General features: G+C 45.4%; 1 protein-coding gene across 6 annotated transcripts in view; it reads left to right on the top strand.

Moving 5' to 3' along the window:
• LOC105492030 (fibronectin type III domain containing 1) overlaps positions 1 to 18,006 on the top strand; it is a 148,632-nt gene that overhangs the window by 44,518 nt on the left and 86,108 nt on the right. For 3 of the 6 annotated variants that reach the window (XM_011758863.2, XM_011758859.2, XM_011758860.2), the window contains exon 1: positions 1,355 to 1,468. The exons of the other annotated variants lie outside the window; for them this stretch is intronic. In XM_011758863.2, the coding sequence (XP_011757165.2) occupies positions 1,360 to 1,468 (109 nt within the window). In that variant the 5' untranslated portion in view covers positions 1,355 to 1,359. Of the gene's footprint in view, positions 1 to 1,354; positions 1,469 to 18,006 lie in introns of those variants that run through there. 6 annotated transcript variants of the gene reach the window in all.

Genomic DNA, 18,006 nt, shown 5'->3' with positions numbered 1-18,006 from the left:
AAATACAAAAATGAGCTGGACATGTTGGCTGGAGCCTATAATTCCAGCCACTTAGGAGGCTGAGGCAGGAGAATTGCTTGAGCCTGGGATATGGAGGTTGCAGTGAGCCAAGATTGCACCACTGCACTCCAGCCTGGGTGGCAGAGGCAGAGGGAGACCCTGTCTCAGAAACAAAACAAACAAACAAACAAACAAACAAACAAAACCTTTGCTGGTAAGCAGGAGAGTTTTCTGGAAAGGAAAGCGGTAGGTTTACGCCTTTCCTGGGTGCTCAAATTCAAAGAGATACTGTATTTCTAGTTTTCATCTATTTACAATTCATTTAGCTTTTTTTTTTTTGTTTTTTCCTCTCTGCAGAACACAAATCCGGTAAAGTTTTGGGTTGTCACGAGGGAGAACTGACAGCGCTGGGATGAGTTTAGCCTGGTCAGCTCTTCGAGGACACCGGTCCGTGAACAGCAGCACGTGGCAGCCAGGACCCGGCCTTCTTAGAGCTCCAGTCACTGTAGCCTCCAGGGGCGCTCCGAGTCCGTCTGGAGGGCCACGAGGCTTCCAGGCTGGAAGGAGGAATAGGGAGACCTGGGGTAGCGTTAAAATTACAGAAGCGAGAGAGGCGGGGTCCGCTGAGTCCTTGGCCTGGGCACCAAGGCACACTGAAAACTGGCATCGTGCATGCCCTAGAAATGACAGCCAGACGCAGCAAGGTCTAAGGACACTGAAAACCCCAGACTTGGGGCCGCTGGGTGCGGGAAGGGACGTGGAAGGACCGGGCTAGCCACAGGAACTACAGCGCTGGGACGGGATGAGGGGTCCTGGCCCGAGTCCCCACGTGGGGCGCAGAGGTGTTTATGTAAGGGGACAAAGGGTATTCCTCTGCCCGATGGGAGACTTCCCCAGCCAGAAAATAAGAGGATTAGACGAGGGGAGGAACTTCCTCAGCCACTTGGCCCGGCACAGCGACCGCCGCAAGTTCAGAACCGCTAAGTCAGTCCGGGGCGCTCCGGCCCCTACGGCCCGCGCCCTGCCCGCCTCCGGCCGGGGCCCCACCGCCCCCGTCGCCCCCGTCGCCCCCGTCGGCCCCTCCGGCCCCGGCCCAGACCCCGCATGCCGGCAGGGGGCGCCCAAGCAAGGCTAAAAGGCTCGGCGGGAGGTCGGCGGCCTCAGTGGCGGAGCGCGGCTGCCGGTGCGCGGCCGGGAGCGATCGCCGCGGGGCAGGGGCGCTGCGGGCACCGCGTAGAGCGCGCAGAACAGACGGACGGCGGCGGGGACCCGACGGCGGCGCCTCCGCACTCCCCAGACTCCGGCCAGCGCCCCTCGGCCAGCCGAGAGCACCCAGCCCCGGCTCACCCCGGGCTCCCGATGGCCCCCGAGGCCGGGGCGACCCTGCGCGCGCCGCGCCGGCTGTCCTGGGCTGCGCTGCTGCTCCTGGCCGCCCTGCTCCCCGTCGCCTCCTCGGCGGGGGCCCCAGGTACGCGCCGCGCCCCGGCCCCCGGCGCTCCTCCGCTCCCCGCGCACCCTCCTGCGCTCGGGCCTCGTTGTCCAGCTCCGTACTGGCTACGGGTCGTGTCACTAGCCTGTGCCTCCTCGTCACTTGCGGGTCGGGGCACTTGGCGCCCTGTGTGGGAGGCGGGAGCGGGGACGCCTCGCCGCCCGGGAACTGCAGCGCGCTGGCGTTTAACTTTGCCGTCGCCCGCCCTGGGGTCGGGAGGCTCCAGCCGTCTAAGTGTCCCAGGAGATTCAGGCACAGGGGGAAAAAAGGAAAGGAAAAGGCGACTTTCGGCATGCGGGCTGGGGTAATGCCTTTCTGTGCCCAGAATTTCCCGGGAGCGTAGGTAGTCATCCTTCTTTCCTCGCGTTCACCTCTCCCGAGGCAGGATGACGGGCGCACTCGGGAGACCGGAGGGAGGCAGAGCGGGGCTGTTCTAGAAGGTCATGGGGAAAGGCTGAGGGCTGCCGCAGGCCGTCGGGTGCCTCTGCGCTCTGGAGGAGCCGCGCTCCAGTGCCAGCCGGGCTCCAGGCGGCAGGAGGCCCGCGCGCCCACGGGGAACGTTCAAGCTGGGAGAAAATGTTTGTCTTGAGAGGAGGGAGAGGGAAATGAGAAAGTTGATTCCAGAGAAGCTCGCCCTACCCCGATGGCTGAGGCTGCAGCCAGGATAGATGCTTGCTTTGGGAGCAATGTTTTTCGGAAAATGCTAGCGAGCTCTTGTCAGATTTCTTGCAAGTTTCCTGCAGAGAGAGACAAGTTTGTGGTGGGGTTTTCATTCCGAAGCCTTTGGCGGCCGTTGTTCCCACCTCCCGTGCAGGCATTTTTACACTTGAAACTGTGGCTTTTCGGTCATTGGTTTGTAGAAATCCAAGAAGCAGACAATGATTGTCAGATACTATTCCAACGAGGGTATCAGCGTATATACTGTTCTCTTACTTCAGGTGTCAAGGAAGAAAAGTTGGGGGTCACATTGCTTTGTGACTGGTAGATACATCATCCCAGTGCTTGGTTCAGGTTTATGCCAGGTATTCTGATGCCAATGCCACTTTTTCATAAAAGGCAGTGCCTGTGGTAGGGTCTTTTTCTTACCATTAGTGATCTCTAGGAGAGTATTCACTGAATATTTTGCACAGTACTTGAGAGGAATAAAACTAAATAAAGTCTTCCAACTTCCCCACCTACAACTCCTGGCTTTTGTTTTTCTAAGTGAAAATTTTCCGAGTGCTGAAAGAGTTTTTGTTTGTGAAAATGGTCTGAAACTGAAACCAGTGCTGCCCTGGCTTTGTGGCGATTCCAGCCTTCTGCCTTCCCGATTCCTCTGCCACCTGCCCGTGGATTGCATGTGAGTGGGTCCGAGCAGGGTTGTTTGTGAGAGCTCCTGGAATCCTACCGCGATCTGCACTCTTGCTTCTTTCGCCTTCTGCTCTGTGAATCACTGTGCTGAGGAATGCTGGGGCTGGACAGCTTCCCAGTCCTCTCTACTGTGTTGACGTGGGATCTACAGTAAAATGATGACCAGACTAGAAGTGGACAAAGGAGGACAAGCACATTTCAGAATGAAATCTACTAAATTTAAATTAAGTAATAGAAGGATAGAAACAGACATAGCAACCTGTAGATAGCTCCCCATACTGTGGATGAAATTATGGGGTACATAATTTCTTTTATGGGCTCCCTTTGACGCAACACCATGGACAGACTGCTCCCTCTCTCTGGTTGAACTAGAGAAACAAGCTGCTTGTGTCAAGCCCTCATCCTCACCACCTTTTTGGGGCCAGAATCTCTGTAAGGAAATTACTCAGGGCCACATAATAGTGACGGCTCCAGAGGGACTTTGCTTAAAGCAGGACACACTGAAGATCTGAATAAGCCCTTCAGTGTAGGGTCAATTAAATGTAAAACAAAATAAGCAAGCAGTGCTCCCTCCTCCACACACATCCATCCCTACAACAGGATACTATGCAAACATTAAAATTATCATGGCCTTGCCAGTCTGGTATGATACATTTTTCTAAACACATGTGGATGTACTCACACATGCGCATATTTACAGTGGATATCTTAAGGTGGTTAGGGATGATTTTTATTTTCTTCTTTAAAGAAACTTTTAGGGAATTCTCCGTGTTGAAACTATTTTCAAAGTAATACTGAGATTACTGAGATGCTAGTTTTCTTTTTCACAGTTGACATGTGCAATGAGGGTGCAAAAGCTTGATGGGTAAACTGCGGGTGCCTTACAGAGAATCAAGGCAAGGACATCCCCATGCGCTAGTAGTCATTGAATTTTGTGGGGCCTTTGCAATTAAAAAATATTTGCCAGTTTCATTAAGAATGTTCTTGTTGACGCAGTAAAATTATTAATTTTACCAAATCCCTGTATCTTTGAATATCTGTCTTTTTAATAGTGTAAATAAATGGGAAGGACACATGAGGTACTACTGCTGATGACCAAGTTCAGTGGCAACCCCAAGGGGAGGCACTGGTGTGATTGTTTGAGTTGTGCATTAAGCTAACTGATTTTTTTTTTTTTTAATGGAATGTGGTATTTACCACAAAAAATGACAACAGACCAACTAGAGTTATTCTGACTTGGGTATTTGGCAGATGTTTTCTCAAAAATGAACAAAGGGAACCTACTACTTCTAGTAAAAGAACTGCTATTATTGCTTGCCAGTGATAACATTTCAGCTTTCAAGTGAAAATTAGAATTTTGCCAAGTTGTTTCCACCACTATAAGCTTGAAAGTTTCCCAATATTTAAATTTTTTTCTAGTGAGATCAGTGGTGATATAAATGAATGTGATTTATAAATGTCATATTATAAAATGTGTGAACATTTGGATGATCTGCATAACCAAATAAACCAACAGATCCAAATGACCAGTGTATAGCCTTATAACAATCTTGCATGGGTAAAAGATCTGTTCCAAGTGCATGATTAAAAATCAATGGATTTTTAATGTAACAAAATATGAAAAATTCTTCATCTGATTTCAGATTCTAAGAAATGGCTACTTGATGAGTTTTGGTGTAATATCAAAGATTTTTCAAAAGTATCCAAAAAGGCTATTGAAATAGTTGTCCGGCTATACATCTGTGTGAGGCTGGATTTTCTCCAATCGAAACAACATATTGCAATAGATTGAATGCATAAGCAGATCAGAGATACTCTATTAAAAAGATTTGCCAAAATGTAGAAACAAAGCTGCTCTTCTCACTCATTTCTCTTTGTTTTGGAAAAGTTACTTTTCATATAAATATATTTGTATGTCAACATGTAATGGTTTATTATTGTTATTTCAAAACAAGTAAGTACATATTTTAGACTTTTCTTAGTTTTAATTCCCAGTAAAGTCAATGAGGATAGATAAAACTCGCAGAAACATAACCTCCTTGGCATCCTCATAAATTCAAGAATAGAAGATAATTCAGACACCAAAACATTTGAAACACAGTGGCATATACGGAGGGAAGTAGGTTAAAAATCAGGATGCCTGGGCATGAGTGGCAGTGCTGTCCTGCACCCCTGGGGGCCTTGGGCTAGTCTCCGCTCCAGAATACACCAATTGAAGGAGGCTCCTTCCATCTCCGGAAGCCTTTAGAAGCTTGCCTGTGGCTCAACCTGCATGTGGCTTTATGAGGTTTCCTTCTTACTTCAGCCCTCTTTGAGAGAACGTGGGGAGACCCTCTCTCCTTTTATCTTGTGCATTGGAGCCCTCCAATGGCAGATGGTAGAGCTGTTTTGTTCATCAGTTGATCATGAAATTTATTCCTGTGGAATCAGAGGTTGTAATAGGATTGCAGAGTGACAATTCACATCCCTGGAAAGTTATCACCAGACAGTTCCAGAGCATGATCAAGATGCCCTACCAAGACCATTCACATCATATTTAAGTTCTAAAGGCCCATTCCCTGAAAACAGGAGGGGAAGGGGAGTGTATTCGTTTCCTATTGCTGTAACAAATTGCCACACACTGAATGACTTGAAACAATACCAATTTATGATCTTTATTATAGTTCTAGAGATCAGAAGTCTGAAATGTGCCCCTCTGGGCTAAAATCAAGGCCTGCATTGAAACTTTAAGGGAGAATCTATTTCCTTGCCCTTTCCACCTTCTAGAGGTGCCCATATCCCTGGTTCTGGGGATTAGGACAAAGACATCTTTGGGGGACCATTATTCTGCCTACATCAAGGGATGAGGGTGAGGCAGGGAGCCTGGAAGCAACATTTTGGGAGAGGCTTCATCACCCTTGGCTGATTAAGGAGCAGCCCTCTTTTGACCTCTTTTGTCCCCCTTGGAACTTAGGGATTTTTGAGTTATAATTAAACTGTTACCAGAAGCTTTTATTTCAGTTTAAAAATAGAGGTATTTAAAGGTATAAAAGTAAAGGAGAGAAAGGAATATGTATGTGTATGTATTTACTTGTAAGTGCGCAGGATGTTTCTGTTAGAGTACCCATGAAACTGCAAACTTTGGTGCCTTTGGGTAGGAGAGCTGGGTCGCTGGGGGACAGTGGTGGACACTGTTTCATCCATCTCTTTTACCAATTTTTGTAGATGTATGTTAGAACATTTGGAATCAGGAAGGTATTGGTTATTCACATTCGTGAGCACCCTGTTTTCCTCCCTCCTAAGTCATCCTTGCCTACAAAAAACCTGCGTCTTTCTCCCTCGGCCCAGCCGGGGCAGCGCTTGCGCTCTGAGGCCCTTAGAGGGCGCTCCTGGACTTCTGGAGGCGAAGCCACCACCCGCGGGCCCTTCCGTGAAGCCCTGGTTGGACTCGGTTGTCGCTGCGGCTTTATAGAGATAAGCAAATTAGGACAAACATCCAGTTATCTGCCTGATTTCTCCCTGAGTGCTTGCCTTTTGGCAATTTTTCTACTTACTGGCGCTTCCTTCATATATTAAACGGGAAAGGACAGATCACTCATTAAGAGTCGAAATGGCTGCGTGTCAGCAAATTCAAATACGCATTGGTGAGAAAGGAAATTGCCTAGACCTGCAGCTGGGGTCAGAAGCCCAGTGGCGGTTGGGGTGCGGCTGGTACCTCTGCAGGCCTCCACCAAAGATGCAGCTACTGGAAGATGGGGTGAGCGTAAGGGATGTCGCAGGGGTACTGGCCTTAATAACTACCTCCTTGGCCCTGATGGGTCCTCTCTGAGCGTCTCCCCTCTACCATCAATGTTAATTTTTGTATAAAGAGAGGGTAATATTACAATTATAATGCCTAATTATTATAATTATATACTATGTATTCTAGTTATTATAATAATGCTACACTTGTAAATGTAGCAAAAAACTTGAGAGGTGTTCATGTTAATTACAAAGTAGATGCTGCTCACATTTTTTTACTGGGGTCTCCTATATGTGGAGGAAAGATTTAATTATGGCATCCTTATAATCTATAAAGTACAATCTACATAATTCTATTTTCAGTTTTATGAGGAATTCCTAGGTGTACACTTCTACTTCCTTTGAATAATAACTGGCAGGTTAAAGTGTCACGGAGTTCACCATTTCTCTCTGTTATTTAATTTAATTTCCACAGTGATCTTGTGAAGTCAGTAGCATCCTCATCTTGCTACTGGGGGAACTGAGGTCAGAGAGGTTAACTGGTTTTCCCAAAGTCTGTAATCTAATACTTAGTCTTTGGAGTCCAGATCCCACACTCTCCCTGCAGACACCGCAGTTCTGGTTGGTTTGAGCCTTTACTGTGTCTCCTTGTTTTCTTCTCTAGGCTGGGTGTGAGTGCCAACACTCACATCTTTGATCTGCTCAGAATGCCTTCCTGAGTTTACTTTTGTAACATTGCTGTTGGCTGTTGAGAAATGATTCTGTGAGGCACTGAAATGTGTTGAATTCCAGCAGGGCTTAACTTAAGACAAAAAGTAGCAGTGAATCTAGCCTCTGTTACAAGATGGATTTGGCCTGTGGATATGAGCAGGGTCCTCACTGTGGGAAGCCCCCTTTCCATGGTGGTCCTGTTAAATTCGCCTGTCAGCTCCTTGAAGCTGGTGCTTGGTGTCTAACCTGTTACCCAAACTCTTCGCCAGTTAATTTCAGGGGCTGTCTGTGAGTGCTTGATCCTTACTATGGAAATCACAACTTTGAACCTTTGAGACTGTATTTAACCAGAAGACTCCTGGAAGTGCCACCACCTTGTGCTAAGACATTCAGTTTTGTTTACTGGACCATTTAAGTCAAGAAACAATGCTGAGAAACATTAGTGGCTAATCTGTACCATTGACAAGTCCCTACATCTCACAGAGGCAGTGAGGCTGATGCTCACAGCGTTAAAGCGTCTTGAACTTCTCAGGAGAAATGTGCCATTTAAATGCTGGGCTCTGCTATTTAGGGACTGTTTTATGGTGTCACGTCCCTTCATCTGGTTTATTAGGTCCTGATTGAGCCACCAATTTGGCTGTGTGACCTTGGGTGGGTCATAACTCTTCAGGCCTCACTTTTCTCATCTGCAAAGTGAGGGGATTGACCTAGGTATTGTGAAGGGCCCCCCGGCTCTAACTTTGTGGTAGTCTCCATTTGCAGGGTGTCCATTCATTCATTCACCCATTCAGCAAGGGTTACTAGGAGTCAGACAAAGACACAAAGTCAGAAGAACATAGTGTCTGCTGTCAGAGGACACATAGGCAGGGAGGACTGGATGAGGATAATACAGACAGGTGATACATGCTAGGACAGAAGTGGCACAGGTGTCTCGGGGGTGAATTGACTGGGAGGTCAAGGCCAGCTATATTTGAGCCCTTTTAAGAACAGCATAGGCATTAGTTGGAGAAAGACGCCGAGGAAGGACATCTCTGGTCGAGGAACAGACCCTGCTGCACGTGTGAAGGCACATGCAAGGAACCAGCAATGTTCGGGGTGGCTTGTGCTAAGTGCTGCTCTGTGTCAGTGGTGGCATTCGGGGTTGGAGGTATAGGAGGCAGCCAGCTCAGGAAGGTCCTGGGGTCTGACCTTAATCCATTGTGTTGGTGGCCACCGAGGGAGTGCCATAAGGTGGCACGTCGCTGGGTCAGTGGGAGGTCGGGTAGCAGCCAATCCCAGTACTGCATGGGGCTCTGGCCAGAAGGGACCATTGAGGCTTTTGTTCATTGTTTGGGGTTTCCTCTATATTTGCTTAACTTGTTTGGGGCTTTCTTCATGACAATATAGACCAAATGCCTATATCGTGTCACCTCCAGTTGTATCTCATTTGAAGAATCATCTTTGTTCCATGTTTTCTGAAACGGCTCATATGTTCTAGAACAGTCCTATTTTGGAAAGGGCTCCAGGGTAGCATGAGTCTCATGTATTTACATGTGGACAGTCTGGTAGAATTGACGTATAGTGCAGGTCTTAAACAGTTGAGTATATTGGCTTTGGGCCCAGGGATGGGTCTGTGCTGATTTCAGTGTGGTTCCCCAGGAAAGACCCTGTGTAATTTTAGGAGTTCATGGGCGGGGAGTGGTAAGTAACTTGGCTTAAAGAGGAAATGAGTGGACACAATTTACTGAGACTTTTACTAAGTCTGCAAACAGAGTGGAGCTGAGCATGTGCCGCTCTTGAAGAAGTGTGGATGGTGGGTACCTTAAGCCCTAGTGCTGTGACTGGAGTTAGCTAGCATTTTAATAAAGTACCTGGGAAAGGTGTGCAGTGATGTCTCCTAATTTATCATGACCCCACATTTGTCTGGAGGTGAAGTCTCATCCACAGTCAACCATGGTGGGACTCACGGAGCTGGATGGGGTGCGACAGGTGTAGTGTCCTAGGAGCTCAGGAGAAGCCACCCTAGCCAGGCAGGGGAGGGCAGGACCTGGGGCAGGCGGGCTCACTGTGAGCCCCTTCTGAAGAATCAGAAGGAGAAGCTGCTTTTGACAGAAGCTCTGTGAAATGTATGGGTGCTCTGGGGGATGGTGGAGAAAGCTGCCGTGGTGGCACAGACTCACATATAAAATAAAATCACCCTGCAGAGAAGGCTCCGCCTCCTCTGATGGATGTGTGCTCATGATGATGTATCAGTCACACTTAGAGGACAGAAAGCTTAGGTGTGCCCTTCACAGAGAAGCCGGCGTGGCTGTGTTTACTTAATGCCGCGCTGTCGGGTGCTTTCAGCGATCGTTTCTCATGGCCGATTCTGGTGTGCCCATTCCCCCTAAGACATAAAGGTCGGTGGTTTGGACTTCACTTTAGGCTTAAATGCTATTTTTCAAAAAATGTTTTTAAAAAGTTTTAATTTTGAGATAGTTATAGATTCCTGTTCAATTATAAGAAGCATGAACGTTGTCAGAATCAAAATGGAGTCACTTGTGCTAAAAACCCTGACAAACAGAGCCATGAAAAGCCAGGAGGGGAGGGTTCTCACACACAAATGCCTGATAATAAGAGCTCTCAGCAAAGACTGCAAAAATTACAAGCTTGCAAAAGGCCATGACAACCTGACATCTGCCCAGCAACTTCCTGTCCATCCTCCGACTGGCACTATCCTCTTCATTGATCCTTGTAGCCAAGGATGATTATCTCAAGACAATTGCCATCTTCCTTATTTTCCCTTTAAAAGCCTTTGCCTTCCTTTCACTCCTTAAATATGCATATAATTCACCGTAGCATGCAAATTCGCATCGCAATACATACTCCTAAATCAACATCATCTTCTCTTGGAGTCTCCCTCTCTGTTGTTTAGGTTGACAGCAGCAAGGTGGACGTACCATGTACCCTCCACCTAGTTTCCCCTAAAGGTGGCATTTGCGTAGCTGCAGTGCCACATCCCAGCCAGGACAGTGAAGACGCAGGAGAGTTTTGTGAGAAGGCCCTGGTGCTTCCTCATGTAGCCACATTTACCTTCCTTCCTCCCATCCACCCCAGACACAAATCTGTTCTCCCATTTTATAATTTTGTCATTTTAAGAATGTCATATAAATGCAGTTCTACAGCCTGTCACCTTTTGAGATTGGCCAAAGCCTATTTTTAAAAGTATTGTGCCCATTCGGCTTGTGATCCCTGCAGTTAGCTTGCAAGTGTTTTGTGTGTGTGTGTGTGTGTGTGTGTGTGTAAATGGAGAAATCATGGCATGCAATTTGGCATCTCAGTCAAGTGTGGTTACCACCCTGGTCCAAGCCATATTACCTGGATTTTTGCAGTGACCTCTCCATAGTCACGCTGCTCCTGTCCTCTCCCACAACACTCCAATCTCAGGACAGCAGCTGCAGTGATTCTCATGATGCACAATGTCACAGAACCTTCCAATAGCTCCCCGACTCCCTCGGGGATGCACACCAGAGTCCCAACAAGTTTTCCAGACTGTGCATGATCCTTTCCATACCACGCCCTCCCTCGCCGTCTACCATCTGCTTTGGCTCCTGGCCTCCTGGCTGGTCCTGCAATGTACGAGGCCCCTTCCAGCCTCAGAGCTTTTGAACTGGCCGTTCCCTTTGCCTGAGCAACCTTCCATGAACATCAGTGGGTTGATGGCCGGGGGCAGTGGTTCATGTCTGTAATCCCAGCACTTTGAGAGGCCAAGGAGGGCATATCACCCACCTGAGGTCAGGAGTTTGAGATTAGCCTGGCCAACATGGTGAAACCCTGTCTCTACTAAAAACACAAAAATTAGCCAGGCGTGGTGGCAGATGCCTGTAGTCCCAGCTACTCAGGAGGCTGAGGCAGGAGAATCGCTTGAACTCAGGAGGTGGAGGCTGCAGTGAGCCAAGATTGGGTGACAGAGTGACACACTGTCTCAAACAAAAACAAAAACAAAAACAATCTATGGGTTGATGCCTCACCCTCTTCAGGTTCTTTGTGCAACATCTTCTCAAGAGGCCTTCTGGACTTCTCCCTGTCTTTAACAGGGTAATTTTATCCTTACCCCCAGCATATCTTATCACTGCCTTATTTTGATCCATGCCCTCATCAACACCTGGCATTTCATATATTTTAGTGGCTTATTTGATACTTGACTGTCTTCCTTTGCTGAAATGTAAGCTCCATGAGGGCAGGACATTTTGTTGGTTTTATTCCCTGCTATAGGCTCCTTGTCTAGAATGCTGCCCGCAAATAGCAGAGGCTCAGTGACTACTTACTAAATGACTGGATGTGCTTTCTTCGGTATTAGTTACATGTGATATATCTAAATATATTTATGTATGTTGACTGGCCTCCAGCAGAATAAGGGAGTGGTGCTGAGTGTGGGACAGTGCCCTGCTTCCCTCCCACCCTAACTGTGTGGTGTCAGCATATGCATTAGTGAGAGAGTTGCTTTGTGTTGGAAGTCCATTTTCAGTTGGAGAGAAGATTGTATTTACACAGTATGTGAGTGTCCTAGGGCTGCTGTAATAAAGTACCACAAACTGAGTGGCTTTAAACAGCAGAAATATATTATCTTGCAGCTCTGGAGCTGGAAGTCTGGAATCTGTACGGCCGGTCATGCTCTCTTGGAAGGCCTTGGAAGAGAGCCTTTCCTTGCTTCTTCCTAGCTTCTTGTGGTTTCCTTGGCTGTTAGACACACCAGTCCAACTTCTGCGTCCACATCATATGGCATTCTCCCTGCATCTTCTCTTATAAAGACACTGGTCATATGGGATTAGATTTGGCCATCTTAACTCTGTAAGACCGTATTTCCAAAATTTCCCAATAAGGTTGCATTCACAAATACCAGGGGTTAGAATTTCAATATATTTTTGGAAGGGATACAATTTAATTCATAACGTATGCTGTGCTTACTCACGTGATTCCTTTTCTTTTTTTAATTTTTAATTTTAATTTTAAGTTCCAGGGTACATGTGCAGGATATGCAGGTTTGTTACATAGGCAAATATGTGCCATGGTGGTTTGCAGCACCTGTCAACTCATCACCTAGGTATTAAGCCTGGCATGTATTAGTTATTTTTCCTGATGCTCTGCCCCAACCCCCTGTCCTCCCCTGACAGGCCCCAGTGTGTGCTCTTCCCCTCTTTGTGTCCATGTATTCTCATTGCTCAGCTCCTACTTATAAATGAGAACATGTGGTGTTTCGTTTTCTGTTCCTGTATTAGTTTGCTGAGGATAATGGCTTGCAGCATCATCCATGTCCCTGCAAAGGACATGATCTCATTCCTTCTTATGGCTGCATAGTATTCCATGGTGTATATGTCCCACATTTTTAAAATCCAGTCTATCGTTGATGGCCATTTGGGTTGATTTCATCTCTGCTATTGTGAATAGTGCTGCAATGGACATACGTGTGCATGTATCTTTATAACAGAATTATTTATATTTTTTGGGGTATAGACCCAGTAATGGGGTTGCTGGGTCAAATGGTATTTCCAGTTTTAAATCTTTGAGGAATCACCACACTGTCTTCCACGATGGTTGAACTAATTTACATTCCCATAAACAGTAAAAACGTTCCTATTTCTCCACAACCTTGACAGCATCTGTTATTTCTTGACTTCTTAATAATCGCCATTCTGACTGGCGTGAGGTGGTATCTCGTTGTGGTTTTGATTTACATTCCTTTAATGATCAATGATGATTCCTTTTCAGTAGGCAAAAGAGTTTATCAGCTTCCAGCACTGGGCCGTAGCCCAGATGAGGAAGGGATAAGCCGCTGAGATGCATTGTGTGCTGAACTGTCAACCTGGAGTTCCAAAGACCTATGGACATTCAAGTGGTCTTAATTATTTGATCAAGCCTGGCTAGGTCCTTCACTGATAGATTAAATAATAAGTAATTAACTCATATCTTCTGTGGGCAGGGCACTGTGCTAGGCTCTGGGGTTACAAAGATTTAGTAATAAAGAAGTTGGAATTGCTGTGACCATAAATGACAACCAAATACAATAAATGTAGTAATATAGGATCATCTTGGACTTTCTAATCAACTTCTACTTGCCAGATGTAGTGTTTTTACATTGAAGCATACAGAATTGTAAGATCAGGAAGAAGAACTACCAACTTTGTCTGAGGACTTTGCCTGGTGGGCACACTTCGGTGCTGACTCAATCTGAAACTCAAAAAATCAGTACATTTTTCTCCTTTTCTGTAAAATTTTGGATGTGCCTTTCTCTTTTATTCTGTCTAGATTGTGTTTTCTAGTTGAGACTTCCAGGTCATGAGATGAGGGCAGCCTTGTTCTACCACAGACGGTCTATGGGCCACAGATCTGACAACCTTCTTGATGCTATGGAAAACCACCACGTTCTCTTTTCCTGTAACATGTGCCCTGGCTCCAGTCTGTTTGTTAATACCACTTTCCACCCCACCCAACAATTTCCTTCTACTGCTTTCTGATAGACTGGGAGAACTGAAGCGTCTTGTTTTGGCTAATAATTCTCAGAATCCATATATGTACCTGCTGATATTCAAACAAACCACACCCAAAGGATGTGAGGCCTTGGGGTGATCTTATTTTCACAGCTGCATCATGACTGTACTTTCAATGCTAGCACCTAGGGAGGATGAGGTTCAGGAGACGAACACTAGATGTCATCTGAGCAAATTGTGTGTCCATGTTAACAAGCATGCAGACTCTGACTTGGGGTCCTTGGGATGAGTTCCATGGGGTCCACTGGCACTCTAAAATTGTAATGTAGTTTCATTACAGGAAACAATTCTCAGCATTTAGAGGGGTCACAGATAGTCTGGGTCACAACCACAGGGAGGGATTGACTACGTGTCCTCTTGGAATTCAAGCCCTAGAAAGCAGTGAGTGACCCAGGGCTCCCACACATGGGGGAAATCTCTAGTAAAAGCGCTCGTTGAATTCCATTAATGCCATACTCTGTTCTCTGATTATCCTAGCTTTGGGAGGACTTCCTTGCCCCTGGGCCCTGATAATGTTTCTTGTTAGTGGCACTCAGCTGATAGTAAATGTCTAATAGATACCCTCATCTTTTATGTGCCAATGTAGTGCTTCCTTCAGTAGACTGAAGCCCATTGCCTTTCTTACATATCTCCAAATTAATTCACTTGTATTCGCAGGGGAGTGGCTTGCTTAGTAACGCTATGTCACCCAATTGAATAGCATATTCAAAGATGTTTACTTTTGAAGGTAGGGAAATGTGTTGGAATTTGACTGGGTCTGTCCAGTCATGGAAATCACTGAAGACATTTTGGATTTACAATCAATAGGCAGATGGAAGAGGAGAAGTTGAATCAGATTATCTAAGTTTTCTTTCAACTGTCAAGATTTTAAAATTCCAATTAAAAGTGTATTTTCCAAGATGGAAGGAAATGAGGACCCAATGCTCCCTCTGCTGTGTGCGGAGGGAGAATTGGCCAAGAGCTGAGATACTGGGAATCAGGCTGGGTCATTTTGTATTGGGTTGTGATTGGGGATATCAGGTGTTCTGTGGCATTTATTCCTCATATTGACATTATCTCACATATGTGGAGTGTTTTATGATTTTCTTTCATATTTTATTCTTGCATCAATCCTATGAGGTAGGTGGGATTAGCTCCATTCATAGAAAATGGACTAAATTTGATATTTATAGAGAGAAACTTGAGTGGCATATTTGCTTTCTTTGGGGGCCTTGAATGGTGGTGGACACTCTCCTTCAAGAGGAGAAAAATGGACTGTTTCCACCCTTGACCTGACTTGACACTGATGGACATCCCCTTCTTCCTGAAAATCTCTCCTGCTTCTGTGATGCAACTTTTTTTCTGGATCTCCTATCACTAAAATTTCAGATTTAAACTGTCATCCCTCAGACCTCTGTGTTCTTTGGGTGGAGATGTTGAGTAGACAGTTGGACACACTGGAGCTCAGAGGAGAAGCCAGGGCTGGAGTTGGGAATTCAGGAGCCTTCCACATGTGGATGGTCTTTGCAGTCATAGCACCAGGTGTGCTACATGGGTAGAGAAGGAAGGAGTGGAGTAGAGAAGTGGGAAAGCCAGAGCTGGGCTGTGCAGTGCTCTACTATTTAGAGTTCTGGCAGAGGAGGAGGAGCTGGCAAAGGAGACCAAGACGGGGTGGTCAACGAAGTGGAAGAGAAACCAGGGAGTGTGGTGTCCTAGAAGCTGGTCTAATGGTCAGGGAGGACCCGAGAAGAGGTGCTTCTAGGAGGAGACACTCACTGTTGTTGGACATAGGGTAAGCTGAGGAGCAAGAGATGAAGACTTGGCAGCATGGAATCCTGACATTCACAAGATCTCATTCAGGGCACAAGTTCATGTGTCTTTATGAATTCAGCTGCCACCATTGGCTTTCAGTTTTATATCTTTGGTTCTTATTTATCTCCACGTTTAAACTTACTGCTTTTAATTACAGTTACAGCTGAGAGGGAACAAAGTATAGTAGAAAGAGCATGGTCCATAGTTTCGGATAGGTCTGAGCTCAACTGTCACTTACTAGATGTGTGCCCTTGGGCAAATCACTTAACTCTCTGTGACTCAGTTTCCTTATTTATAAAAATGCGAATACCAAAGTGCAGTGCACAGGCTTGAAATGGGGATCAAAGAGAAAATAGTTATGATAACACAGCTCATTTTAAATCACTTCTGTATTGCCAGCTCCTTGCTTAGAATCTGACACATAGTAGGCACTCAGTAAATATCTGTTCCATAAATGAATGAAATGCCTGGCACTAAGTAGGTGGTCAGCAAATGCTCCTTTCCTTTCTTTTTTACTTCCTTAAATATTTTTTGCTATATTACAAGTAGATCCAAAACTTAAACTCTTAGCTTATTAGGTGTGTAGTATATTTTCCCCTCTTTGTTGATAATTTACCTATGCCCATTCATAATCATTAAATGAGTTATAATTATCTGTAATGTTTTAAAAATGGCTCATTAGCAAGTGGGGTTGTCACTGGGCCTATGTGGTAGTTCGCTCCTGGTCATGTCTGTCTCATTCACTCTGTTTCAAACCTACCCCTCCAGAACCTTTGCTTGGCCTCTCTTCTAAGGGTGTTTTTCAGGGAGCTTTCTGAGTACTATGAGTGGCGATTTTGGGTACAGTAATGTCCAAGTGTTTAGCATAGTTAGACAATGACTTTCACATTTTGGGAGAAGGAATAAATTTTCAGGGAGTGTTTTTTGGTCTGGCATGCCAAGCAGTTTATAGTAGGCTGAGACTAGCTGGACTAGCAAACAATGGTCATTCTTTAAGAAACTATTTCTTGGTTACAAATTGAATTTGAAGAATGTGCGAAAAAATTCCACAAAAACCTGCAAAGTACTGGCTTCTAGTTGGGTCTCTGACGCCTGCCAACAGAAGGCATGAGTCCTTCCCAACTATAGGCATTTGCTCTTTAGGGCTGGTTTTTTCTTATGATTGTTATAAATACAAGTATCTATGGAATTCCTCCAGTTCAATTTCCCCAAACCATTCTGGAAAGCTGGTGGTTTATGTGGAGGGTGGGGGGGAATCTTGTTTTCTCTCTGAAACAGTAGCTTTTGCTTACACTGGATCCTAAACAAAATGGCCAAGAACTTTAAAACCTCAAATCCTAATGATTGAATTCAGCCAGATCTGATGGTGAAATTCAGTCTGATTTATGGCTGCATCACTTTCTGGGCAGATGTAATTACTCAAGTCAATGGCCTACTGACAAATAAGCATTGAAATTGTCAAAATTAAATTCCCAGAGGGGATCCCTTAAAAATAACAAACAGAAAGTAATGAAAATTAAACCAAAGCAGCTCTCATTTAAAAATCAGGAAATGATTTGATTCTACAAATCCAGAAGTGATGTTAGGTAGCAGTGGATTGGGCTGCTGACAACATGATATCTGACTACCAGTGGCTAAACAAGTAAGAGAATTGTTTATCTCATTCACCAGTAAACTTGGGAGCAGAGAGACCAGGACTGTCCCATGGTTTAACAAGGTTGTGGACACATAGCCTTGTTCCATTTTCCACTTTGCTGTCATCATTCTCAAGATTGTCACTCCATGTTTTAAGTTGGCAGCTGCATCACCAGGTATCATGTTGACATCCCAAGGGGAAACAAAGGAGGAAGGTACAAAAGGCCACTAGCCCATAACAGCCAAACCTAACCTCTTTAAAATGCTTTCTTAGAAATGGCAGGACTAACTTCCTTATGTCTGCCATTGGCTAGAGTCGATCATGTGACCATTCTAGCTGCAAGGGAAGCTGAAACGTCATGGCTGAATGTTTATTATTCCAGCCTTTGTAGTAGAAGGCAAGGGAGAAAGAAGCTGGGAATAGCTTTTGGGTAGCCAATTCATAGTGTCTACAGTGGTGGTTTCTGAATTTAATGCAATCTGCTAGACTGTAATATATTAGTTGGGAAACTGGACTTGAATGCGACTAATAAAAATCCAGCTTAAAATGTCTCAGAAACATCTTGAGGGATAAGGGAGATTTATTTTAAGAATATTCTCTGGGCAAATTACAGTCAGTTCCTGTTGGCTTGAGAGTTTGATTTTAGTTTTGCTGCTTGCAGTTTATTTTGAAACAGAATTTCTTCATGCTTCATTTTATTGCTCCATTTTTGTATTTTTCTGCTTTGTACATCTTTTCCAAGTTGGTGGGCGGTGGGGAAGGAGGGAGTAAAGTAGGAAGATAATGAAAGGGAATAATGAAAG

Source organism: Macaca nemestrina, chromosome 5 (assembly GCF_043159975.1).
Source record: "Macaca nemestrina isolate mMacNem1 chromosome 5, mMacNem.hap1, whole genome shotgun sequence".
Taxonomy (NCBI): Eukaryota; Metazoa; Chordata; class Mammalia; order Primates; family Cercopithecidae; genus Macaca; species Macaca nemestrina.
This window is presented reverse-complemented; position numbering and strand designations above follow the sequence as displayed.